The sequence below is a fragment of the Capra hircus genome, chromosome 29 (assembly GCF_001704415.2).
Source record: "Capra hircus breed San Clemente chromosome 29, ASM170441v1, whole genome shotgun sequence".
NCBI classification, from domain to species: domain Eukaryota; kingdom Metazoa; phylum Chordata; class Mammalia; order Artiodactyla; family Bovidae; genus Capra; species Capra hircus.
In genome coordinates, this window is record NC_030836.1 from 27704601 (window position 1) to 27730368 (window position 25768).

General features: G+C 47.3%; 1 protein-coding gene across 2 annotated transcripts; it reads right to left on the reverse strand.

The window, feature by feature from the left end:
- On the reverse strand, positions 1275-20061 carry HEPACAM (hepatic and glial cell adhesion molecule). 2 transcript variants are annotated; one of them, XM_018043578.1, is made up of 7 exons: positions 19601-20061; positions 7799-8140; positions 6592-6873; positions 6198-6297; positions 5050-5123; positions 4681-4751; positions 1275-3484 (listed from the first exon to the last, which is right to left on the reverse strand). In XM_018043578.1, exons 1-7 carry the CDS (start codon positions 19683-19685, stop codon positions 3182-3184), a joined length of 1257 nt encoding a protein of 418 aa, XP_017899067.1. In that variant the 5' UTR covers positions 19686-20061; the 3' UTR covers positions 1275-3181. The 2 variants fall into 2 exon arrangements, with proteins under 2 accessions (XP_017899067.1, XP_017899066.1); XM_018043577.1 differs by having other exon boundaries at positions 4894-5123.

Consider the following 25768-nt stretch of genomic DNA (forward strand, 5'->3'; position numbering starts at 1 on the left):
AGCTGTATTTAACCTCTTTCATTTATATTTTTATTTCAATAGGTCATATTTCTGTTTATAAAAGTTCTATTTGTTCCTTTTCAAACTTAATCACTTTTGATAGTGTCTTATCGCTTGCTCATTTTTTATAACAGTGTCTTTTATTTCTTCAAGCATTTCATAATTATTTTATGTTTTATGCATGATAATTTCAATATTCGAAGACCTTGGTGGTCTAAATATATTGCTTCTTACATTTGCTGACTTTCATTCTTGGTGATTTGTTCCCTTCTGTGTTTGATGTCCTTTCCTTGTCAACTCATCTTTAATTAGCCTTAGTCTCTGAAAATTTAAGGAGATGGTTTTCTTCAGAGAGGATTTACATTTTTATTTTGGGAGCTTAGGATGCTACCAACTGGAGGCCAATACCAACCTAATCCGGGAGTCTCAGGTTCAGCTCCCGCACTTTGCCACTGGCACAAGTCTGGTCTTTGTCCGTGCTAATATAAACATTCGTGCTGTGCTTAGTTGCTCAGTTGTGTCTGACTCTTTGTGACCACATGGACTGTAGCCTGCCAGGCTCCTCTGTCCACGGAATTCTCCAGGCAAGAATACTGGAGTGGGTTGCTGTGCCCTCCTCTGAGGATCTTCCCAACCCAGGGATTGAACCCACGTCTCCCGCATTGTAGGTGGATTCTTTACCATCTGAGCCACCAGGGAAGCCCAGTTGAAACATTTGCCCCTGGTTGATCCACATTTTATGAGTGCTAAGAAGTAAGGATTCTACTTACTAAGCATTTTTTATATGCTGCTTCTGTCTGGAATATGTGTCCTTTCATCCTTTTCTTTCCTCCACCCGATTAACTGATCTTTCGGCTAAGACTAAGTTCAGGCTTGTTCTCCTCCAAGATACCTTTGCTGAAAACCCCTAATCTGGGTTAGATGCTGCTTTTACATGCTTCCAGAGCACCTTGTATCTACTTCTGTCATTGCGTTTTCCACGCTGTGTTATGCTAACCTGTTTATTATCTGTGTTCCTCCATGAGACTGTCTCTTCGGTATGTCATGGCATAGTCACACTGTCTCCCCAGCGTCTAGCACACTTCATGGTCCATGAATAAAAGAAAGAACATCAGAATGAATGAGCGAGTGTGTGATGATTTTGGAATCAACAATTTGGGATTTCCAGAGAGGGTGAAGGATGACGAAGGAAGATGAGAAGAAAAGAGAAAAGGGAAACAACTGGTATTTTTAGGTGATTTGTTTGTTCTCCTTGATTAAGTGAAACAAAGTTATCACTTCATTTCATCAAAAGTTTATTGAGCATCCAGAATGTGCTAGGCACTCTGCTAGATGCCAGTAATACAAAGATGAAGATCAAAACAAAACAAAAACAAAACCACTGCCTTGCTCCACCCCCTCCCCCCTTTTAAGGCAGATTTGACTTGAGCCTGGGAAGCCGGCCCCTCAGGGATGCAGCACTGGGGATTAGAGTACAGCTTGCCCTCATCTCGCCTTAATCGTCACCCTTGCCTCTCCAGGTTGACTGGGATGTACCTGTCTGAGACTACATCGTGCATCTCCCACCTGCCTGAGCAACTTGTGGGGGGGTGTTCCCCTCCACCCCCACCCCCGCATACATTGTCTCCTAGATCAGGCACCTGGGAAAGTAAGCGGAGCAGTTCTGGGGTGAGGAAGCAGAGCTGCAAAGGCATACCTGCACAGATGAGCCCGGAGAAGTGCATAGGGGCAGGGAGCTGGGAGGACCACGACCTGCAGGTTATGAGGTGGGGAGGGAGTCAACTAGAAATGTTGCTGCCCTTGGGCTGGGACAAAACTTGTCCTACGTGGAGTGGTGGGGAACTGGGACCTCGGGAGGTCTTCTGTGGGATGGTGCAGGGTCCGAGCTGGAGCTCAGGAAGCTGAGGAGGGACCAGAGATGCGCTAGAAGTATCAGGGAAGAGAGGTCAGCACACACAGAGGGCTTCTTCTGCATCATTTTAATCGCCTTCTATCTTCACAAGGTAGATGACTGTCTTTCCTCCAAACTGTGCAGGAAGTGGTGGCGGCATGGGCATGGCCTAGCTAGACAGTGGACCAATCTCTCCATATTCTGCCGGTTTGTGTAATTAGGGAGCCTGCCCTGGCCTGTCTCCTGGGCCCTGCACACCGGGGAGCAAGGCAGGTGAGAGGCCTGAGACCAAAGATTCCATCCGGCCTCTAAGACGCAGTGGTGGGCGGGAAGAGCAATGAGCATCTTTCTCCTTCCATTATTTCTGGGGAGAGTCGAACTTCATCTTCTTAAACCTTCAGGAAGCTCGACAACCTTTCCTGGGGACAATGATTGTTTGAAAGGCTTATTTTGTGCAAAGCCAGGGAGAACCAGTAGATAGGAGGGGTCAAAAGACAGATCCTCACTTGATTTAGCTTTCTGGATCTGGGAATGAGTGAGGAGCCCCTTCTCTAGGGACTAGAGATGAAAAGAATGCTGGGCACGCTGCTGAAGGGGGCTTTGGGAGGAGGCCAAGCCTAGGAGGCTTGAATCCTTTGCTCTGGCTAGACCCGGGTTGTGGGCGGGCTGGGGGGACAGGCGGCAAAGAAATGCCCTTGAACCCCTCCCTGGCCAACTGGTAGGTACCCAGGTCCCAGATGCCTGAGAAGGGTGCCCCAAGGTCCTGTCTTCACGGTGATTTCCTGGGCTCCCCCTTAGGTCAGGACAGTTGTACCTTTGAGGCAAGTGGCCTCTCTAATCTGGACTTGCTGAGAAAGTTCCCTAGGAACCAGGAGTTCGTTCCTGGAGAGCAAGGGGAGAGGGTGGGTGGGAAGCATAAATGCGTCCTAGGAAGGACACAGGATAGTCATCGGGGTTAGGTTACTGATGTTAGTTTCCATAAGCCTCTCTGGGGATTGGGCCGTAAATTTAATAATCTATATGGTCCTAAGAGGGCATAACCCACACCCACTGAGAACACAGCCAGTGATCAGGGAGCAAACGCACCCCGATTTCACAATCTGGTCCACCCTCCGCCATTCCCGCCTCGTCCCCGGACTCCGCAGGCTCACAGTGGTCCCCACGCCCTATCCTCTTGCCCGGCGGGACCTCGCCTAATCCCTCGCCCCTCGCGGGCCGCAGCCCCGCTGCCCCGCCCTCCCCTGGACGTGGGCCTCGGTGTGCGGGCGCCTCCGGAGGACGCCAGGAGGCTCAAGCGCTGATCTCCACCGGCCCGGCCTCGTCTTGCTCGCGGATCAGGTGCACGCCCGCAGTCCGCAGTGTGCGAGAGGCGCTGCGCGAGCGGCCAGGCGAGCCCGGGGCCCGGGGCGGCGACGAGTGCGTCCGGCCGGTGGCGGGGGAGCGCGCTGGGGAGCGCGGGTAGCGGCGGGCGGAGCGGATGGGTAGCCCGGGAGACCGGCCCGGCACGGCCGCAGACACGGAGTAGCCCGGCGGGCCGGGCTCCGCCGCGCTCCGAGGCTCCGGGGCGGGGTTCTCCTCAGGCTCCGGGGAGTCCTGCAAGGATAGTTGCCAGGAGGGCTCAGCGGACAGCTGGCCAGGGCTGGGAGCACGCCTAGTGTTCCAGGGCCCTGGGAATACCGAGGTGAAAGAGACACAGTCCCCGTCACACTCTGATCTCCTGGAAGGCTGCAGACCTAGGTCTGATTTCTCTTGCAACTTAGGACACAAAGCTGTGGTTTTCCCAGTAGTCATGTATGGTTGCGAGAGTTGGACTATAAAGAAAGCCGAGCGCTGAAGAATTGATGCTTTTGAACCCTGGTGTTGGAGAAGACTCTAGAGAGTCACTTGGACTGCAAGGAGAGACAACCAGTCTATCCTAAAGGAAATCAGTCCTGAATATTCATTGGAAGAACTGATGCTGAAGCTGAAACTCCAATACTTTGGCCACCTGATGCAAAGAATTGACTCATTGGAAAAGACCCTGATGCCGGGAAAGATTGAAGGCAGGAGGAGAAGGGGATGCCAGAGGATGAGATGGTTGGATGGCATCATCAACTCAATGGACATGAGTTTGAGCAAGCTCAGGGGAGTTGGTGATGGACAGGGAAGTCTGGCATGCTGCAGTCCATGGGGTTGCAAAGAGTCGGACACAATTGAGTGACTGAACTGAACTGAAGGACACTTAGCATGGTGCCTGGCACATAATAGGTGCCCATTAAATGTTGAAATGCATTAAACTGAGTGCTTTGACCACTTATTCTCCGCTTTCCACCTGCCTTGGACAGCATGGGACAGAGTTGGTTGTGGAACAGCTGGGAAGTCACCCAAAGCCCGTGTCCAGAGATCTGGGTTTGAAGGCTAGTACTGCCACCAATTGGAGAAGGAAATGGTAACCCACTCCAGTATTCTTGCCTGGAGAATTTCATGGACAGAGGAGCCTGGCAGGCTACAGTCCATAAGGTTGCCAAGAACACAACTGAGCAACTAACCCACAGACACACACTGCCACCGATTTACTTGTTTGATTCTCAACAAGTCATTTACCCTATTTTATTATACAAAGATAATAAAATAGGGTAAAATGATTTTTACCCTATTTTTCTCATCTCTAAAGTGGGGATGACAGAAATATTTCTCAGGGTTATTCTGAGTCCTAGAAAGGGATGTCAACATAGCAGGGCTACAGTAGCACCAGAACATGGCAGGGACTGATGGGGTGTTCGTGGGTCACTTAGCCCGGAGCTGCTTACCTTGTCTTTCAGGACATAGAGTGCCACGGGGTTCTTCCGTTCCTGTTCTCCACTTCGTGGGAGGGTGTCTGCTGCACAGGGCAAAGAAGGGGGCAGCTGGCGCAGGTCCAGAACCCTTTCCACCAGCCAGCACCTGTACTCCTTGCTTCCCAGCGGGCAGTCGGGGTCCCGCCACAGCCTCCACCGAAGGATCCGCCATCCCCGGGGTCCTACCTTGGCTGCTCCTCTCCCTGCTCTGCAGTCTTCGTGCAGTTGGTGGAGGAAGGGGCCCTGCAGAGCTGGCTTCCTTGTCGCCCAGATCTGCCTTTTCCCAGCAGCCCACTGCTCTGAGTGACGATGGGATGGGTGAGTGGGCGGCTGGGAGCTCACCTTCAGGTTTCAGGCGGTCATCACTCTGATCCATATACTCCATGGAGTTTTGCTTCTCCAGCTTCCTCTTCTTCCTGCAAATCAACCCAGCACCTGGTGAACACAGCTGCTGAGTGTGAGCAGAAGTTCTGGGCGTGGGGACACAGTGGGGCAGTATCTGATGACCATAAATGAGGCGGTGTAATAGGAAGATGGGCTGGGTGTGGTGGGATGGGGTAAATCCCATCTAGGTTTGCAGCCTGAGTCTGGCCCTGGCAAGTCATTTAACTCATCTGAGTATCTGTAACCTGCAGAGAATCACACTGAGATAATCACACTGAAAGGTAGTGCGCTAACCACACAGGGCCTGACTCACAGAAGGTGATGTGCAAGTGAAACCATTATTAACAATGCTGGGATTGTTGGGGTTGTGAGCACAGGATGTAATTCCATATACAATGCATGCACTGGTAAGATGGATCTCCTGGGAAGAGCTTTGGGCCCTGGGAGGAAAGGCATTTAAAGAGACTAAGAAGATGGGGACTTCCTTGGTGGTCCAGTGGTTAAGACTTTGCCTTCCAGTGCAGAGGGTGTAGGTTCGATCCCTGGTTGGACAGCTAAGATCACACATGCCTTACAGCCAAAAAAAAAAAAAACAAAACATGAAACAGAAGCAATATTGTAACAAGTTCAATAAAGACTTTGAAAATGGTCCACTTAAAAAAAAGGTGTTTGTTTTAAAAAATAAATAAAGAGACCAAGAGGAGCTTAGTGGTGGTCCAGTGAATGGTTAAGAATCCACCTTGCAATTCTGGGGACACAATTTCGAACCCTGGTCTGGGAAGATCCCACATGCCTTGGGGCAACTAAGCCCGTGTGCCACGACTACTGACTCAATGTGCTGCAACTACCGAAGCCCCTGCACCCTGGAGCCCACGTTCTGCATCAAGAGAAGCCACCACAAACAGAAGCCCACCCACTGACACTAGAGAGTATCCCCCCACTCACTGCAACATGGGAAAGCCGATGTGCGGTAATTAAGACTCAGCACAGCCAAAAATAAATACAAATAAATAAATAATTTTAAAAGAGAGAGAGAGACTAAGGAAAGAATGGAGCTCAGGGCTGGGGTGTGTAGAAGGATTAGGGAGGGGAACTTGGAGAGTTACCCAGACTTTTTGGAGGGTTTCCAGCAGGCGCAGACAGTCACCAAGGTCACAAGGAGGAAGATGCCTCCTGTGGACAAGATGATGTAGAGGGAGCTCCTTCCTAGGGAGAGAGGGAGGCAGAGAGGTTGGAGAGACTTCAAGGTGAGCAGGGGGTGTGGGGAGGAGAGAGCTCCCTGGGGCTGAAAGAAGAGAAAAGGAGCCCCAGGCAGCAGGGCTGGCCAGTGGTGGAATTTCCCTGGAGCTCACTCCCACCGATGGCTGTCCTCCAGGGAGACCTGGCCCATGTCCGCCTCTCTCCCACTCCGGTGGCAGTCTGTCTGGGGTGTCCTCAGCCTCTCGTGGGCACCTGCCTCTCAGGGTTGTGAGTCCCAGGGGAGGGCAGCGGGAGACTCACGGTACACGGTGATCTTGACGGGCGGGCTGCGGCCCTGGCTGATGGGGTTTTCCACCACACAGCTGTACAGGTCGTCATCCTCCATGAGCACGCGCGTGATGGTGAGCACCTTTTGGTCTGGAGACAGGAGCATCCGAGAGTCGTTGAGGAGGGGCTTGCCATCCTTCAGCCAGGTGTAGCTGGGTTTGGTGCCGTTCTCGTGCGAGCAGTTCAGGGTGAAGGCCTCGCTGAGCTCCAGCACCGTGGTTGATGCTACTAACACCTGTGGCCTTGAAATGGGCACTGAGCCCGGGGTTGGGGGAGCCTGTGAGCCAGGGGCCAAAGAGCATCTCCCTTCCCCTTCTTAACTACCCACCTTCCAGCTCGATCTGTGGTCTTCAGAGGTCTCAGTATAGCTCTTTACCACCACCCACCCACCCATCCACCTATACATCCATCCATCCATACATTTATTTATTTACCTACTATTTATTGAGGGCCTAACTGAGCGCAGGGGGTACAATGCAGAACAAGACAGCCACGGTCCCTGCCCTTCTGGACTTTCCCTTCCTTTCTTCCCAAATACCTTTCCGAGATGTCTTAAGCTGACCAGCCTGGAAAATATTTTCAGTGGGCTAAGTTCAGGTCTGTACGTTCTCAGTTGCTAAGTTGTGTCCGACTCCTTGTAACCCCATGGATTGTAGCCTGCCAGGCTCCTCTGTCCATGGGATTCTCCAGGCAAGAGTACTGGAGTGGGTTGCCATTTCCTTCTCCAGAAGATCGTCCTGACCCAGGGATTGAACCTAGGTCTCCTGAGGCTCCTGCATTGCAGGTGGATTCTTTTACAGCTGAGACACAGGGGAAGCCCCAAATAGGTTCAGATATTGACTCTCACTAGTTGAGTAGAGTTGGTCAAATTATTCAACCTCCTTGTGCCTCAGTTTTCTCATCTTGAAGCAAGGCCAGTGGTATTAACTATCCCTAGATTACTATAAGCATTAAATGAGTCAATATAGGCAAAACCTAACAATCATTTCTGGCTCATAGTAAGCACCCTATACATGTTAGCTATGGTCTATTGGCCAGTCTCTTAGGTCCAGCTGGCTCACTCTCTGCTCGCCAGTGGCTCTTGTGTGGGTTTTCCTGGGGTCTAGCTAGGGTACTGGGTGGACCCTGCCCCCCACCCAAGCTGCTGGTGCCCCCGCTCCTTCCCTGCCCGAGACTTTACCATCTACAGTGAGGTTGATGGTCTTCTCCCCGGTGAAAGTGTCATCAGTGATGGAGATCTCGACCTCGTAGGTGCCCTCGTCGGCCAGTTGCAGGTCACTGAGAAGCAGGGAGCCGTTTTCGAAGAGGCGGATGCGGTCTCGATAATCAGGCCGCAGGGTGCCAATGACCTCTGTGCCGATGGACTGAACCACAGTCACTGGCTTGTCCCGTTTGAGCTGCCACTTGACCACGGGCTTGTCACTGCTGGTGCTGCTATACTGCACAGAGAGCAGGGCGGCCTTCCCCACCGTGCCATGGATCAGGCGCACCGGGCTGGTGATGTTCACGCCTTCCAGGGGCTCTGTGAACAGAAGCCCACAGAGAGAGGGCAATGTCAGGCCCTGGCTCCTTACCCCATTCTCATTTCTGATTCCTCTGGTCTCTCCATGCCTCACCATGCTGGGCTCTTCACTTCCTAACAGTTCTTCCTTTTTCCAAGCCAAAAGGCAGTGAAACTAAAAGGTTAGTTGTGCAGATCAAAGCAAATTAAATTTAATAAACATATCCAACCCATTTTGGGAACAAGTACTTTGTTAGGTAGTGAGCTCCTCATCTTTAGAAGCACAAGGAAAGGCCAATTGAATGTTCATTCCCCTCTCTGTGCTTTCATTTTCTCCTCTGAATAATGAGGTAGTAGGACCAGATAATCTGCAACGTGACGTTCCAATCCTGACTTTCTATCATCATGTGTCAAGAATGTTTTAATTAAAAAAAACCTTTAGGTTTGGAAGACACTACTGCAATGATGAAAGCCACCATATTGATGAATATTATATACTTGTCATTGAGGGGAGTCTCAATTGTGGGGGGAGTTAGAATGGAGAAAACCAAGTGTTTTCAAATTTTCTTATTAAAGGTATTTTTGTTCCCCAAAACCCTATATAAATTGAAAAGAAATGAAACTTAGTTCTAGCTCACTTGATTTAATCAAAGAGATGGTGAAGACCTGAGTCCAGTCTTTCCCAGGATCTCGGGGCACTGCTAGGGAATATTCTATGGCTCCATGCATCAGACTGAAATCTGATTGACCTCATGATACTTAAGATTTCTCCAGCTCTTGGTTTCTGGGATTATATAGATGGGATTTCCTGCCTAGCAGGTGCTAGGTCCCAGGCTTGGTTTGACTTAGAAACACAAGCTTTCAAACTTCCCTGAACAGGCAAATAGGGTTTGGTGTAGGTGACTTGAAGTGGCTCTGAAAATAATCAGTGAACTTCATTAAGGGCCAGGATGGGAACATCTACCCTCGTTCTCAGGACCCAATCTGAAGCAGTGGGGTCAGCACATGAGGGTGATGTATGCAGAGCCACCCTGGGGTTTAGCAACTCCAAGCTCCTTGGTTCTCATTTCTTTCCAGGACGCTGGGCTATGACACTCCCAGCCTCAAGGAAAAGTGGAATGGATTCCCCTCAAGCTAGTGGAGGTGATGGAATTTCAGTTGAGCTGTTTCAAATCCTGAAAGATGATGCTGTGAAAGTGCTGCACTCAATATGCCAGCAAATTTGGAAAGCTCAGCAGTGGCCACAGGACTGGAAAAGGTCAGTTTTCATTCCAATTCCAAAGAAAAGCAATGCAAAAGAATGCTCAAACTACCACACAATTGCACTCATCTCACATGCAAGTAAAGTAATGCTCAAAATTCTCCAAGCCAGACTTCAGCAATATGTGAACCGTGAACTCCCTGATGTTCAAGCTGGTTTTAGAAAAGGCAGAGGAACCGGAGATCAAATTGCCAACATCCGCTGGATCATGGAAAAAGCAAGAGAGTTCCAGAAAAACATCTATTTCTGCTTTATTGACTATGCCAAAGCCTTTGACTGTGTGGATCACAATAAACTGTGGAAAATTCTGAAAGAGATGGGAATACCAGACCATCTAACCTGCCTCTTGAGAAATCTGTATGCAGGTCAGGAAGCAACAGTTAGAACTGGACATGGAACAACAGACTGGTTCCAAATAGGAAAAGGAGTACGTCAAGGCTGTATATTGTCACCCTGCTTATTTAACTTCTATGTAGAGTACATCATGAGAAATGCTGGACTGGAAGAAACACAAGCTGGAATCAAGATTGCCAGGAGAAATATCAATAACCTCAGATATGCAGATGACACCACCCTTATGGCAGAAAGTGAAGAGGAGCTAAAAAGCCTCTTGATGAAAGTGAAAGAGGAGAGTGAAAAAGTTGGCTTAAAGCTCAACATTCAGAAAACAAAGATCATGGCATCTGGTCCCATCACTTCATAGGAAATAGATGGGGAAACAGTAGAAACAGTGTCAGACTTTATTTTTTTGGGCTCCCAAATCACTGCAGATGGTGACTGCAGCCATGAAATTAAAAGACACTTCCTCCTTGGAAGAAAAGTTATGACCAACCTGGATAGTATATTCAAAAGCAGAGACATTACTTTGCCGACTAAGGTCCGTCTAGTCAAGGCTAAGGTTTTTCCTGTGGTCATGTATGGATGTGAGAGTTGGACTGTGAAGAAGGCTGAGAGCCGAAGAATTGATGAGTTTGAACTGTGGTGTTGGAGAAGACTCTTCAGGGTCCCTTTGACTGCAAGGAGATCCAACCAGTCCATTCTGAAGGAGATCAACCCTGGGATTTCTTTGGAAGGAATGATGCTAAAGCTGAAGCTCCAGTACTTTGGACACTTCATGTGAAGAGCTGACTCATTGGAAAAGACTCTGATGCTGGGAGAGATTGGGGGCAGGAAGAGAAAGGGACGACCGAGGATGAGCTGGCTGGATGGCATCACGGACTCGATGGACGTGAGTCTGAGTGAACTCTGGGAGATGGTGATGGACAGGGAGGCCTGGCTTGCTGCAATTCATGGGGTCGCAAAGAGTCAGACACGACTGAGCGACCGAACTGAACTGAACTGAGTGCTTTTGGGATGTCTTGCCCTCTTCAAGTTTGCTCTTTCTGCCAATTTGTTTATTTATTTTTGCTGCATGATGCAACATGTGGGATCTTAGTTCCCTGACCAGGGATCGAACCAGGGTCCCCTGCAGTGAAAGCACGGAGTCCCAACCCAGAACTGCCAGGGAAGTCCCTCTTTCTCCCAGTGTAAATTTGATCCTTCTGGGGACTTCCCTGGTGGTCCAGTGGCTAAGATCTCCCACTCCCAATGCAGGAGGCCTGGGTTCCATCCCTGGTCGAGGAACTAGATCCTGCCTGCCAACTAAGACCTGGTGCAGTCAAATAAATAAATATTTAAAAAACAAAAAATAAACTTGATTCTTTTGGATAAAACTATTGGAGAAGTTACTGCATATGGATCACCTTGGGCCTCACCCTCCTCTTGGTGGGTGCCTTCCCCGTGTCTGTGAATGAGTCGTGCCCCTGAGTCATAGGGGTGTATGTAGGCATGTTCAGAAGTGGAGGGCGCAGTCTTTCCCAGAAGCTGACAAAGAGCATTTTCTGCAGAGCAAACACTGTTTCCCAAAATCTAGCCAAAACTGGAGTTGGTTTTAAGGTCAGGGTCCCACAACTTTCAAGGGACACAGAGAACTAGGACAGGTGCCAAGGAAGGACACAGAAGCGAGGAAATGGCTAATGGTGCAAATAAAAGGAACTAAAACTCTTCAACCTTGAGAAACGATTAACTTAATCATTGTCCTCAAGTCTCAAAAGCATCGTTAGGTAGAAAAGTCTCCGTTCCCGCTGGAGGCCGAACAGAAGGAAATTGACCTCGCTGCAAGATGTCCCTGCCAACTTAAATGGCCACACGGATCAGGGATGTGGCCCTCGTCAACTAGGATTTAAAGCTACTATGACATCAAAGAATGTCAAGCTTTAACATAGAAGAATGTACCTGCCAATAGCCTTAGGGACCCTTAATAGCCACTTTCTTAAACCATCATCTGTTCATTTCTATGTGCCCTTTTTGGTAGGCAAAGGTTTTCTATTACCAGTATTTGCCTAAAATTTACCTTTTAAACATATCAGTGAGCGGGGTTTCCCTGGTGGTCCAGTGGCTAAGACTCCTCTCTCCCAATACAGGGGGCCTGGCTTTGATCCTTGGGTCAGGAAGATCCCCTGGAGGAAGGCATGGTAACCCACTCCAGTATTCTTGCCTGGAGAATCCCATGGACAAAGGAGTCTGGCGGGCTCTAGTCCCTGGTGTTGCAAAGAGTCAGACATGACTTAACGACCAAGCACAGCACAGCCACAGCACAGGGAACTAGATCCCACATGCCACAACTAAGAGTCCACATGCAAATAAGAGTTCACGTGTCACCGCTAAGAGTCTGCATGTGACAACTAAAGATTCCATGTGCTGCAGCTAAGACCCGGTGCAGCCAAATGTTGCTCAGTCACCGAGCTGTGTCCGACTCTTTGTGACCCCATGGACTGCTGCAAGCCAGTCCGTGTCCTTCCCTGCCCTTCACTATCTCCCAGAGTGTACTCAGACTCATGTCCATTGAGTCAGTGATGCTGTCTAACCATCTCAAAAGCATTCATGAGATACTGTGAAACATGTTATACCTAATCCACACACTCTGACACTCTGGACTGCAGGTATGTCCCTTTTTAACTGAAAGGCTTTTTGTTTTGCTTGGATCTGTCTCTATAGGAAGTCCCTCCTTCCCTTGGGCTAGCATAGATACCCTTATTTGGGCTTTCTGCAACTCTATTATTTCTTTTTTGAGGTGTGGTGACCAGAACTGCATACAATAACCCAAAGGCAGCACACAGCATGGTTTTCTTTTTCTTTTTGGCTGCACTCCACAGTGTATGGGGCCTTAGTTCCCCAACCAGGAATTGAATCCACATCCCCTGCATTGGAAGGCAGAGTCTTAACCACTGGACTGCTGGGGAAAGTCCCATATGCCATAGTTTTCTAAAAGCAAAAAATATTACTTTTTGCTCTTCATTTTTATTTTTATTATTCTGAAGGAATTAATAATAATGAATATTAAATGCTCTAGGAAAACAACACCCCTCCTCTGCCCCTGTTGTAGAGGAGCTTCACTGTTGGGGTGACTGTGTTAGAGTTTTCTCTTGTTACTACGTTGAGGCCTACAAGAGTGTGAACTCATTTTAAGTGTCAATCACTCATGAATATAAGGGAAAATCAGGATACAGAAATTGTGAAGAAGGCCCTTGGGATCCAGGAAGAGAGGGGTAGCTTTTTTCCTATACTGTAAAGAAAGCAAATGTTCAGTAACATGTACCTAGCTAATAAGTATAAAGACAGCACACAGAGATACAGCGTGCTTTGGATAGGAGTAATCATTAATGTTAAGCTGTCAATTCTCCAAAGCTGGCTTATAAATTTAATACAATACTGATCAAAATCCCAAGAGATTTATCCTTGGCACAATAGACAAGTATATCAACAGAACAGAATGAAGAGTCCGAAAACAGACTTAAACATGATAGCTTGACTTTTTATTTTTGGTGTGAGGGTTGTGGGATCTTAGTTCCCCAACCAGAGACTGAACCCTTGATACCTGCAGTGGAAACCTGGAGTCCTAACCACTGAACCACACGTGACATGCAGTGAAGTGCAGAAAGGATTTTTTAAAATAAATAGTGCTGGGCCACGTTGGAATAAAAATGAATTTTGGTCCTTACCTCACATCTCACACAAATACCAATTCTAGGTGGATTGTAGATCTAAATGTGAAAGGTAAAACAATGTTTTAAAAAGAAAACATAGGAGAATATCTTTGTGACTTGAGGACAGACATAGATTTTTCGACAGGACACAAAGGTGGTACCCGTAAAAGATGAAAATGATACAGTGGACAATAAAATTAAGAGCTTCTGGTCATCAAGAGACACCATTTAGAAAGTGAAAGGCAAGCTGTACAGTGGGAGATCACTCCCACTTTCCAGGTGGCACTAGCTGTAAAGAATCTGCCTGTCAATGCAAGAGACAGAAGAGATATGGGTTTGATCCCTGGGTTGGGAAGATCCCCTGGAGGAGGGTATAGCAACCCAATTCAGTGTTCTTGCCTGGAGAATCCCATGGACAGAGGAGACTGGCAGGCTACAGTCCACAGGATCACACAGAGTTGACATGACTGAAGCGATTTAGCACACACACACGCACAGTGGGAGATAGTTGTAATACATATATCCTATAAATGACTCATATCCAATATATATACTTTAAACTCCTACAAATTACCACTTTTAAAAAAATCTAGGAAACTCAAAAGAAAATAGACAAAAGACTTGGATCAGGTATTTCCCATAAAAGGATTTTCAAATAGCTGATAAGTACATGAAAAAGACACAACTGCATTCATCATTATAGATTTGCAATTTAAAACCATAATTTAATGCCACCTCATACTAGGAAAGCTAAAATGAAAAAGAGAAGATTCAGTTATTGGTGAATATATGGAACAAACATCTGGGACTCTCAGTCAGGGGCGGTGGGAATGTGGCTTGATACAACCATTTCTAAAAACTCTGGCTATGTCTACTAAGCCTAAGTGCATATACACAACTCGGCAAATTCTACTCCTGGGTATATCTGTTCACCAAAAGTCATCTACTAGAATGTTTTTAACAACTTTGTTCATAAAGGCCCAAACTGTTAACAACCAAAGTGTCTATCAAAATTGAATAGGTAAACAAATTTTGGTATATTTATACAATGGAATACTATATAGCACTGAGATCAAACAAGTTACAATTTCAACAACATGCATGAATCTTACAAATTTGGTGTTCAGTGAAAGAAACCAGGCTTAAAAGAATGCATAGATATAATTACACTTTCATGAAGTTCAAAGACACACAAAATTAATCTGTATTAGAAATTAGTACACCACTGTGACCCTGGGGGGCAGGCAATAGTAACGATATAGTATGGAGGTGCTTCTCAGGTACTGAAATATTCTTTTCCATGACCTTGGGGGCTAATTAAATGGACTTATTCACTTTTTAAAGGTTCATAAAACTATATCCTTAGGCAAAATTGCATGTTCCTGTATATAATCTTTAATCGCAATTAAAAAAAATACAGCACCTACAATATGGAAGGTGATCTTAGAACGCAGAGGGTGGAACCTAGGCGAGGGACTTCTTTCTAATGGGAGCTTAGAGGATGGACTGGCTCTAGGATCCCAGAGAGTAACATCTTGCAAATCAGATTATCTAGATATATGATATGTTGTGTTTATGATTGTAAATTAGTATCCTAGCCTCTAGAAAAGCTGTGTTGGAATGTTCCAGGAATAGGGCTGTGATGAATTTAGGGAAGCCTCCTTAGTTCGTATTAGGTTCAGAGCACCAAGGACTAAGTGCTACTTGCCTGAGGCAAGTAAAGTGGTTGCTGCCAGAAGGGAGTATTGTTGCTGTTCAGTCGCTCAGTCTTGTCCGACTCTCTGCGACCCCATGGTCTGCAGCAGGCCAGGCTTCCCTGTCCATCACCAACTCTTGGAGCTTGCTCAAACTCATGTCCACTGAGTCGATGATGCTGTCCAACCATCCCATCCTCTGTTGCCCCCCTTTTCCTCTTGCTCTCGATTTTTCCCAGCATCAGGGTCTTTTCCAATGAGTCGGCTCTTTGCATCAGGCAGTCAAAGTACTGGAGTTTCAACTTCAGCATCAGTCCTTCCTATGAATATTTAGGGTTGATTTCCTTAATGGCAAGGGATTAAGGCAGATCTCTGGGAGCCAGAGTCATATGGTCCAGGCCACCCTTTTAGTGCCAGCCTTAAAGATATATCTCCCAGCCTCCCTTGCAGTTAAGTATGGCTGTGTCACTACTGATTTCTACCCAACAGTACTAGTAAAAGTGGTAGATCCCACTTATAGGCTGGTGTACTCCTTCCTTTTTTTTTTCGCTCCTTAATCCTCTACCTAAAAGAAATAGAGATAAATCTCAGACTGACCATTGGAAACATATGTGAAAGTTGATAGAGCTCCATGAGCTTGGTCTCTGGAAAACCTCATGGAACAGTCTTTGTTCATACTCGGCCTTGCTTGAAATGGTACTGACTACTCCAGGGTTAATGCCAGGAGAACTTAAATGTTGGAATTTATTTGTCGCAGAAGCTGACATTTTCCTAATAGATTGAGGATGGCAGAAACTCCTCATAGAATCTCAGCCTTTATTGCTTTTGAATCCACAGCAGTACAATGGCCTGACCCTACACTTACCTCTTACCTATCTTAGTTTGTAACTAATATCTTATTAGCATAGTTTATATTTAGAATTTTTTGTTATACTTTTTTTTTTTTTGGACCATGCAGCACGTGGGATTTTAAGTTCCTGGACCGGGGATTGAACCTGTGCCCCTGCAGCAGAAGCACGGAGTCTTAACCATTGAACCACCAGAGAAGCCCCTTGTTAAATAATACTCAGTTCCATTGTCTCTCACAGAAGTTCCTTTTGTTTCTGCCTAATCACAGTGACTGACAAGATCCTTCCATAATTTTTTCTTTACCATATGATGCCCTGAAAGAGCTTAGGGACACCTCTGCTTTGTACATATCATTGTACATTTCCTATTCCCGGTACACTGCCTCCTACCGTTAGCTCTCATTTCCTCCATTCGTTGTAATTTCCACTGACACTGCTCTCACTAAGGCTAATGGTAACCTCTTCATGGCCACATCAGATGGGCTCTTTCAGGTCCTTATTACACCAGGTTCCGTGATACATTTGATGTCGACTCTCTGAGATTATCCCGACTCCCTTCACTTTCTGGACATCACAGTCTTCAAGATGTCCCTCTGTCTCTCTGATTGTTATGCGCCTCCTCAATGGGCTTTTGTTCTCTGTTTTCCTCTGCAAATCTTGGGATTCCTCAGATTCACACAAACTTAGAGAACAAACTTATGCTTGCTTGGGGGAAGGGATAGTTAGGGAGTTTGATCGACATATACACACTGCTATATTCAAAATGGGTAACCAACAAGGATCTACTGTATAGCTCAGGAAACTCTGCTCAATGATATGTGGTAGCCTGGATGGAAGGGGAGTTTGTGGGAGAATGGATACATATATATGTATGGCTGAATCCCTTCACTGAAGCTATCACAACATTGTTAACTGGCTATACTCCAACACAAAAAGGCAAAAAAACAAAAAAGTTTGCATTGGTTTTATTAAAAAAAAGTCTTAGGGTTCCTCAGTGTTCCATTTTCAGCTCATTTATTTATTTATTCTCACTGTTTTAAATCTCACCTCTTAGCTGACAGCTTCCAAATACCACTTCCCAACCCTCCAGTTTTAGGTTGTTCAACATTTCCCCACAAATGTCTCACAGCCATTTCAACCTCAACATGAGTAACACTAATCATTATATCTCCCAATCTTGCCCCATTTTTAAATTTAATGTTTCACACAGAAACCCTACCTCCTTCCCTAGATTCTTTAACTTCTTATCAATCACTAGGTCCTGATTTTCCCTCCAAAATATTATCTCATTATCCTTCTCTCCCTCCCTCTTTATTCTAACTCCAGCCTGGTTCATTTCTCTCTTGAACTATTGCAGTAGCCTCGTTATGGGTTGGCTTGTGCCCCCTATAATTTATGTCTTGAAGTCCTAATCCCAAGTATTTCAGTGTGTGTGTCCTCAGTCAGTTTCCTTAGCAAGGTTTACGTATCTCACCTAACTCCATTCACTCTTTCCTCTCCAGAAGGAGTGACTAACTGGGCTGCTCCTAACACTTCAAAAGTGTCTGACTCTTTGTGACCCTGTGGATTATACCCCACCAGGCTCCTCTGTCCATGGAATTCTTCAGGCAAGAATACTGGAGTGGGTTGCCATTTTCTGCTCCAGGGGATCTTCCCGACTCAGGGATCAAACCCACATCTCTTATGTCTCCTGCATTGGCAAGTGGATTCTTTACCACTGAGCCACTTGGGAAGCCCCAAGTATCTCAGAATGTGACCTTATTTGGCATTCAGGTCATTGTCAAGGTAACAAGCTAATACTGGAGGGAGTGGACCCCCAATCTAAGATGAAAGTTGAAGCTGTGTCTGACTCTTTGCTACACCATGGACTGTAGTCCATCAGGCTCCTCTGTCAATGGAATTTTCCAGGCAAGAATACTGGAGTGGATGGCCATTTCCTTCTCTAAGGGATCTTCCCGATCCAGGGACTGAACCCAGGTCTCCTGCACTGCAGGCAGATTCTTTACTGTCTGAGCCACCAGGGAAGCCCAATCCAAGATGACTGGTGTCCTTACAAAAAGAAGAAATATGAATATACATACAAGCACAGGGAGAACGCCCTGTGAAGATTAAAGTTAACCTGTCACAGCCAAGGAACTACCCAAAGACAGCAGAGAGGCCCAGGGTAGAACCCTGCCTAGCACCTTAGGAGGGTGTACAGGCTTCCCGCCACCTTGATCTTGACATTTTACCCTCTGGAACTGTGAATCAACACACTTCTGTTATTGAAGTCATCCAGTTTGTGGTTCTACCAAATGGATACAGCCTTCCTTTCCTATCTTGCCTCCAGTTTTGCTCCAACGCCTCCGCGCAGAGTGAGCGATCTCTGGCCCTGCAGGTTCCCAGACTGAAAACCATTCTGTGCCCTCCCCCAGCGCCCATTGTTTGCAAATTATCTTCCAGTTTCCTTAGCAAGGTTTACATGTCTCACCTAACTCCGTTCACTCTTTCCTCTCCAGAAGGAGTGACTGACTGGGCTGCTCCTAACACGCGATACCATTTCAAGCTGTTGACCTTGGCCCATTTTCCTAACTATAATGCTCACTCCCACACCTACCTGTTTTTCTCATCCTTTAAAATTCAGTGCAGACACTCCCAAGTAACTTCCCCTGATATTCCCCTACTCGTATCCTGTACCACCAGCTCAGCTTCCTGATGGTGTAGGTGACCTCTCTCTGTCTCTCTGACTCCTAGTAGTCTCTGCATTTTATTAAAATGATTTCTTCATCTATTTGCCCAATGAAACTGTGTATTCCTAGGCTCTCTGGAATAGCTTGTGTGTGTGCACACGCGTGTGTGCTCAATCACTCAGTTGTATCTGACTCTTAGTGACCCCATGGACTGTAGCCCGCCGGTTTCCTCTGTCGATGGAATTTTCCAGGCAAGAATACTGGAGTGGGTTGCCATTTCCTACTCCAGGGGCTCTTTCTGACCCAGGGATCAAACCCAAGTCTCTTGTGTCTCCTGCATTGGCAGGCGGATTCTTTATCACTAAGCCACCTGAGAACCCCATGTGTGTGTGTGCACATAAGCACATATGTATTAAAAATCATCATTTCTGCAAGAAGTTGGTAGGGGGCAGTACAGAAGATAGGTGTGTCTGTGGCGTGCCTGAGTTACAGATAGGTTGGCGTTACTGTCCCAAGCCAGGAGACTCATTATCTCCAAAGCTTCTTTCATCTCCCTTGCCTGTTTTACACCCAGAGAAGCCAGGGTGTGGGGTTGAGGAGGCACAAAACCAAGATTTCCCCACTCTTCCAAGCCCCACCATAATACTGACTGGGGATTATAAAGAATGCCTGACTGGCCCACGCCAACAAGACGTCCCATAAGCAATGGCTCGTTGCCCTCCATCTAATGTACTGAATGCCGTGGGAGCTCCAAAGTCATGCAGGCTTTGGGGGCTGGGGGGCAGGGGCCAGGCAGGAGGCATGCAGAATGAAGAACTACATTCAACACGAATGCCTGAATTCACTGAGCCGCTTCCCACGGTGGCTGGGCGTTCTCCCCTCCTCCCGCCCCAGAGGCCTTCTGGCCCTCAGCTCCCCACTCCCTCTCCTTTGAAAGCCCCGGGCCCCTTCTGCAGACCCTGTCCTGCCCTCTGGTTCTCTTACCTGTCTGGATCAGAAGCAGGTAGACAAAAGGAGCGAGGCGCAGCGCACTGAAGGCTCTGGACGGGGCTTCCCTTTCTCTCTTCATTTTGGGTGGCGTTCTCCAGCTCTGGTGCAGACAATTAGCATGATTTCTCCACTCTGGGCACGTCCCTTTGTACCACTCGGAGTTTCTCTGCCCGGACACAACCCTGCCAAGTTCTCTCTGAATACACAGAGCTCTGTGTGTTGCTGGACTTGTTCTTTCCTCTCTTTCAGACCTGGCATTTTCTAGTTTCAAAGCCCTGCATCCAGGGTTGGGAAGAGGGTATCTGCTTGGAAGACCATCTCCAGCACAGCTTCCAGTCGGAGGGGTCCCAGCAGTTCTTCACCTGCCTGAGCTGAACCCCACTGCCAGGGGGAGATGAGAATCTGGGCCCAGGGAGGGAACTGGGATCCACACTAAACTGGACCTTGTGTGTCCCAGCAAGTCCTGTCTCCACCTCTTGCTCCTCGTTCCTGCGAGGGAGGGTACCCGCCAGGGACACACCTCCAATAAACTCTGAAAAGGCAGGGAGAGGAGTCTTTTGAAAGCTTGGAATGAGAGATTCCAGAAACAGCTGAATAATCTGCCCCTCTTCTACCCCAAAACAAGAAGATTGGAAAATGGCTTGAATTGTATTACTATCATAGCTGTCAAGTTTGGGCTTCTCCCTCCTATCATAGAATCTTGTAGATGCTGGGGATCTTTTTCTGTAACTACTCTGCTCAATCCCCAGCCTCCAGTCCATTTTCTAGAACATGTCAGAGCAAAGATGATGGTAATACCCCAAAAGCCTGGGGTTCGGCCACCAGCTACAGCCCAGCCGTCCCCTCAAGTCTTGAGGTGTGATGAAGAAAAGCACCCTAGCCCTGCCCTGACCCCCCGTTACCACCTCCACAGCTTCTCCTGCAGGTCGCCAATGGAACGCTTGCTTGCTCACTGTGTGATCTGGGGCAGACAGCCGTTCAACCTTGTTAATTCTCCAATTTCACATCTGTAAACGGGGTTGGGGAGCAGTAGCTTCCTTGTAGAAACTGTTGAGAGGATTGATAAAGATTTAGTACAGTGGAGTGCCTAGAAAATTCTTTGTTGAGGAGGTGATATGCGAATGTTTGTGTGTGTGTGCATCTCAGTCACTTCAGTCGTGTCTGACTTTTCATGATGCTATGGACTGTCGCCTGCCAGGCTCCTCTGTCCATGGGATTCTCCAGGCAAGAATACTGGAGTGGATTGCCGTGCCTTCCTCCAGGGGATCTTCCAGACTCAGGGATGGAACCCGCATCTCTTGAGTCTCCTGCATTGGCGGGCGGGTTCTTTACCACCAAGAACACCTGAGAAGCCCTGGAGAGGTGGTATTTTAAACTTGAAAGAAAAATCTTCTTCTAATTCCTTTAGGGATTTTTATGTCTTGGTGAGACCAAAGTTTACAACTCCTCCTCTTAGCTGTCTCTAACACTGGAACTCTGGTCGTAATTTTATAAGTGTGGAAGTTATCTTTCAAAGTATTCTTTTACATACTAGAGAAAGCCTGTGTAAGCCAGGTTTCTATTTTTAAAAAACTTTTATCAGAGTATAGCTGCTTTACAATGCTGTGTTAGTTTTTACTGTACAGCAGAGAGAATCAGTGACATGTATACATATATCTCCTCTTTTTGGGATTTCCTTCCCATCTAGGTCACCACAGAGCATTGAGTAGGGTTCCTTGTGCTATACAGTAGGTTCTCATTAGTTATCTATTTCATACATAGTATCAAGTCAGGTTTCTAGAACTGAAGATTTAGAGCATGGTCCATCTGAGCCAAAGAATGGGGGAAAAGAAGCGGACAGCATTGGTTTTGAACGTCACAGAGGAACTCCAAAAAATATTCTGAAATACATAAATCAGGTTTTTTTTTTCCTTTTGCATCTCTATGATTGCAACTTCTTCCTAGACAGCTTATGGCACTTGTCTGCCTCTGGTAGAGTTAGTGGAGTTTCAGCAGGAATACAATGAAAAAGAGAAAGGCAATATTCAGCTTCTGACATTTAAAATAGTAGTTTAGAGTCAGTAGCAAGATGAAAGGCTTGAAAGCCAGTCTTTGTAAGGAGCTAAAGGATATTTTAATTTTTTCTATCTGTTCGTTTGATATATCATGGAGAGCAGGCTATGGACCAGATAGTTCTTTAGCGTAGAAATGGCCTCTTTTGCTTATGACGATTAGACCTGAAGGCTTATTGTCTGAGGTGAAAGGATATGAGGGGCTCCCAGGTGGCTCAGTGGTAAAGAACTCTCCTGCCAATGCAGGAGACATAAGAGATGCATGCAGGCTCCATCCCTGGGTCGGGAAGTTTCCCTGGAGGAAGGCATGGCAACTCACTCCAGTATTCTTGCCTGAAGAATCCCATGGACAGAGAAGCCTGGCAAACTACATGGGGTCCAAGGGGTTGCGAACAGTTGGACATGATTGAAGCAACTTAGCACAAAAGGATATGACCTTCAGGAAATAGAAAGCCTGAAGTCTGCCATTTTCAGCCTGAAGGATTATGGGAAGAGAACTGTGACAGAAGGCAGAAGCAGGAAATAAGTTCTCCCCTGCCACCCTCATCCCAGGGATGAACCTCAGACTCCTTACCCCCACACAGAATACACGAGTGCCCCCAAAGAGCTGCACACTTCCTGAGGGGACCCAGAGGTGCTGGAGAGAAAGAACCAGCATAAGGCAGAACAGGGAGGGAAGGGGCTGCACTGGGTAGGTGAGGCCAGGCCACCAACTGCCCCTCAGACCAGGGAGCAACCAAGACTTGAGCAGAGACTTGAGTGGGAGTCCTGAAGGCCGCACAGGTCCCCAGGCACTGTCTCCTCTGCTGTCACAAGGAGTCCTAGGCCACACAGGTGCTGTGGGAGACAGATGGGCTCCAGGCTAGACATTGACAACTGGCCTCCTATCTGCATTTCGTGGGGCACAAAGAAGTGGGCTTCAGGCTGGATACTTATAGCTCTTTAGCATTTCTTGAGACAAGAGATATGTGGGCTCCAGTTAAGGCATTTACAGTCAGCCTCCTGTTTGCCCTCCGAAGTGGAAGCAACAAAAGAAACAGGGTAAATAGCCAATGTTTGTCTTTTATAAACACCTTAAGGTAATAATCACAGCAATAGTCAAGGTAATAGTCATGGCAAGGACAAAGAGAAGCAAAGCCCTGTTTTAATAAATGATTAAGGGATCTCCGTGTCCCCCTCTTTTGGGACAAGGGAGACATTACACATGCACCAAAAGGCTCCTTGTGGGTCAAAAGTCAAGAGACAATGCCAATTGACAATGCTCCTCCCAGAAGCCTTCACTTGGAGATCCATCTTGGCTGAGGGGGGTGTGCACACCCAGGGGAGTGTTCCAGGGTAGGTCAGGTGCAGAAAAAGAAACCAGATAACTGGCCTGAAGGAAGACAAAGACCTGGAAGACCTGCCTGATATAAATGACTTAACCGCCCACCTCTTGACTTCACCCCACCTCACTAGAGGGGATGCCCACACCCTTCCTCTCTGGGTGTGCATCTCCATCTTGTTTCTGTCTTAACTAATCAAACCATTTCTCTGTGTGCTCTCCAACTTGTTATTGTGCTGTGTCTCTAATAATAAACTTTGTACCTGCCTCTGTGATAAATACATTTTTCAGTGGGGGCAAAGATCCAGGAAAAAATAGCTTCTAGCCTGTAGCCCTTGCTGGTCTGGTGGCTAGGATTCCTGGTTCTCATCTAAGCTACCCAGGGTCAATTCCTGGGCAAGGAATTAAGATCTCACTTCACGAAACCACTCACTGTTGCTTCGCCAAGATCACAGCTACGCTCACCCTAAACCTTCTCAGAGAGGAGCTGGGTTAGGGGTGGAAACTGAAAAGATTGACCCAAGCAGAGGCTAAGCTACGGAGACACGAGTTTGATCACTGAGTAGGGAAGATACCTGGAGGAAAAAATGGCAACCCACTCCAGTATTCTTGCCTGGGAAATCCTGCGGACAGAGGAGCCTGGCAGGCTACAGTTGGTAGGGTCACAAAGAGCCAGACATGACTGAATGACTGACACGCGCACACACACAGCCCTACAGAACCTCATATCATCTGCTTCTGGGCTCTTCTCTCCTCAAGGACAGAGAAGGACAGTGTCATCGGCCTCTGAAGCCCTACTGTGTTATACAGGGTGGGGCACATAGTAGGTACTCAGCAGACAGTTGCTGAACACTGAATGGGAGAGAACCTGTGGGGGTGGGGGGACTTCTCAAGCAGCTGGGTGGATAAGGGGCAGCTGTGTGTGAGGGGGCTGGACCAGAGGAGGGACAGTGAGGAGGGCACCAAATAGCAACTGCAGAGAACAGAGCAGGGTGTGAACACACAGGAGGAATTCCTTGGTGAATTCCCAGAAATAACTGGAACGTACTTTGAGGGTGGCCACTGATCTACTAGGCAACTGGGTCACAAAGACATAGGTAACAGCCCAGTCAACTTGGTCTCGTACACGACACGTGACGGCGATCTCACTTGCCCTGGTTGATCCTGTTTTAACCTCCCACCTGCCCTGGCTGACCCTGTTTTAACCTCCCGGGCATCCCCTGGGTTTTTCCCTGCGGGTGTGTCTGTTCCAGCTAATTGTTGATGAGTCAGGCTAAGGTTTTGTGTTTTATCGGTAGGGATATCCTGATTATAAATATTACATGTCTTTAACTTTGAAAGTATATTTGTACTGGTCAATCGGCATGTCCCTCTTTGGGATCAGAAAATATGGTTACTGTGGCCATCTCCTCATTAGCCTGGGAGACCTCTTCCGGGCCCAGGCTGTAGCTCTTTATTTTTATGGGTCTCCTCCCAGGACCCAGTTCTGAGAGCTGCATAATGTGGCTGTTAAACAATGGTGGAGACACACCTCTTGACCGATGGCAGCCAAGGCCCATGCCCCTTCCTCCTCTGAGCACTTGAGCAGATGCATTTCCATGGGCATCTTCCTCTCCTGAGCTGCTCAACCCAGTCCTCTGGCCCTTCTGTTGCCCATGGTGTCTTTAGGCCGCTCTTATTCGGCACCCACTCTGGGATTCTGACCCGGCCCCGCCACCCTCCACCCCGCACTCACGGCGGCCCTGGCCTGCTGTTCTCAGGCCCTGTCCTGAACAACCAGTGGTCCTGCAGCTTGGAATGGAAACCTTGCCCCAACACACACACACACACACACACACACACCCCTCCCTGCTGGCTTAAACTCAGAAGTGTTCCATTCTCCAGAATGGGAGGCACTGTTTTCGACTGAGTCACCACCTTATACAGACCTCTGTGAACTGCGGAGAAAAAAATCAAGCTGACTGGGGAATTTATAAAATGATCTCTGTCCTAGAGAACTGAAGGTCTAGCAGGAGTGCCAGAACAATCAGAGCGACAGACTCACCACACTGCGAGAGACACTTAGGATGACCTTGTCTCACTTCTTCATTTCTCAGATGAGGGATTAAGGGACAGAGACATTAAGGAATTTTCCCAGAGTTAACCTGCTATTTAACAACAGATGTGGGACTCCGAAAGTTACTTAGCAGTACAGGCAAGAAGAGGTAAAACACACACACACAAATCATGTATAAATAAGCACCAATTTTAATAACCCTACCGTTGGATTTAGGAATGTCCCGACCTCCTTGGCCTGTTTTATTTATTTATTTTTTTTCTCCAGGCTCCAGGAAGAATGCTCTGACACTGTTATTGCTAGTGGATTCAGTCCTTACTAATACTGTAACATCAGTGGTGATTTTATAGTTAGTGTCTTCCCCCTCCTTCCCTCATTCACTTCCTGCTATTAATTGAGTCATTTCTGTCTCCTCCACTAAATTGTAATTAATCTTTCATAGCAGAATAAAAAAAAAAAACTTTAACAAATGGCACCTAAATTCTTCTTGCAGAGAAGACACTTCTGTCTTTAGCAAGAAAAATATCTGAATATGCCACATGGAATGGAATGCAAGGTCTTAAGCCTAGGGAGTCAAGACATAAAAAGATAAACTGCTATGTAACAGAAACAGAGAATAATTTGGGGATGGGGAAAGAGCAGAGAGGGAGAATCAAGGAATGAGTTCGGGGGCAGTGAGCAACAAGGGATGAGGAGCTGAATAAAACTGAAGAACAGTTTGGGGACCTTCCTGG

Excerpts from the sequence above, each read along its gene's own strand:
- HEPACAM (XM_018043577.1), bottom strand. The coding sequence starts at position 19,685 with ATGAAGAGAGAAAGGGAAGCCCCGTCCAGAGCCTTCAGTGCGCTGCGC. Across the intron at positions 8,141-19,600 it reads CCTGCTTCTGATCCAGACAG|AGCCCCTGGAAGGCGTGAAC; the intron begins GTAAGAGAACCA and ends TTCTGTTCACAG. Across the intron at positions 5,124-6,197 it reads AAACCCTCCAAAAAGTCTGG|GAAGAAGAGGAAGCTGGAGA; the intron begins GTAACTCTCCAA and ends GTTGATTTGCAG.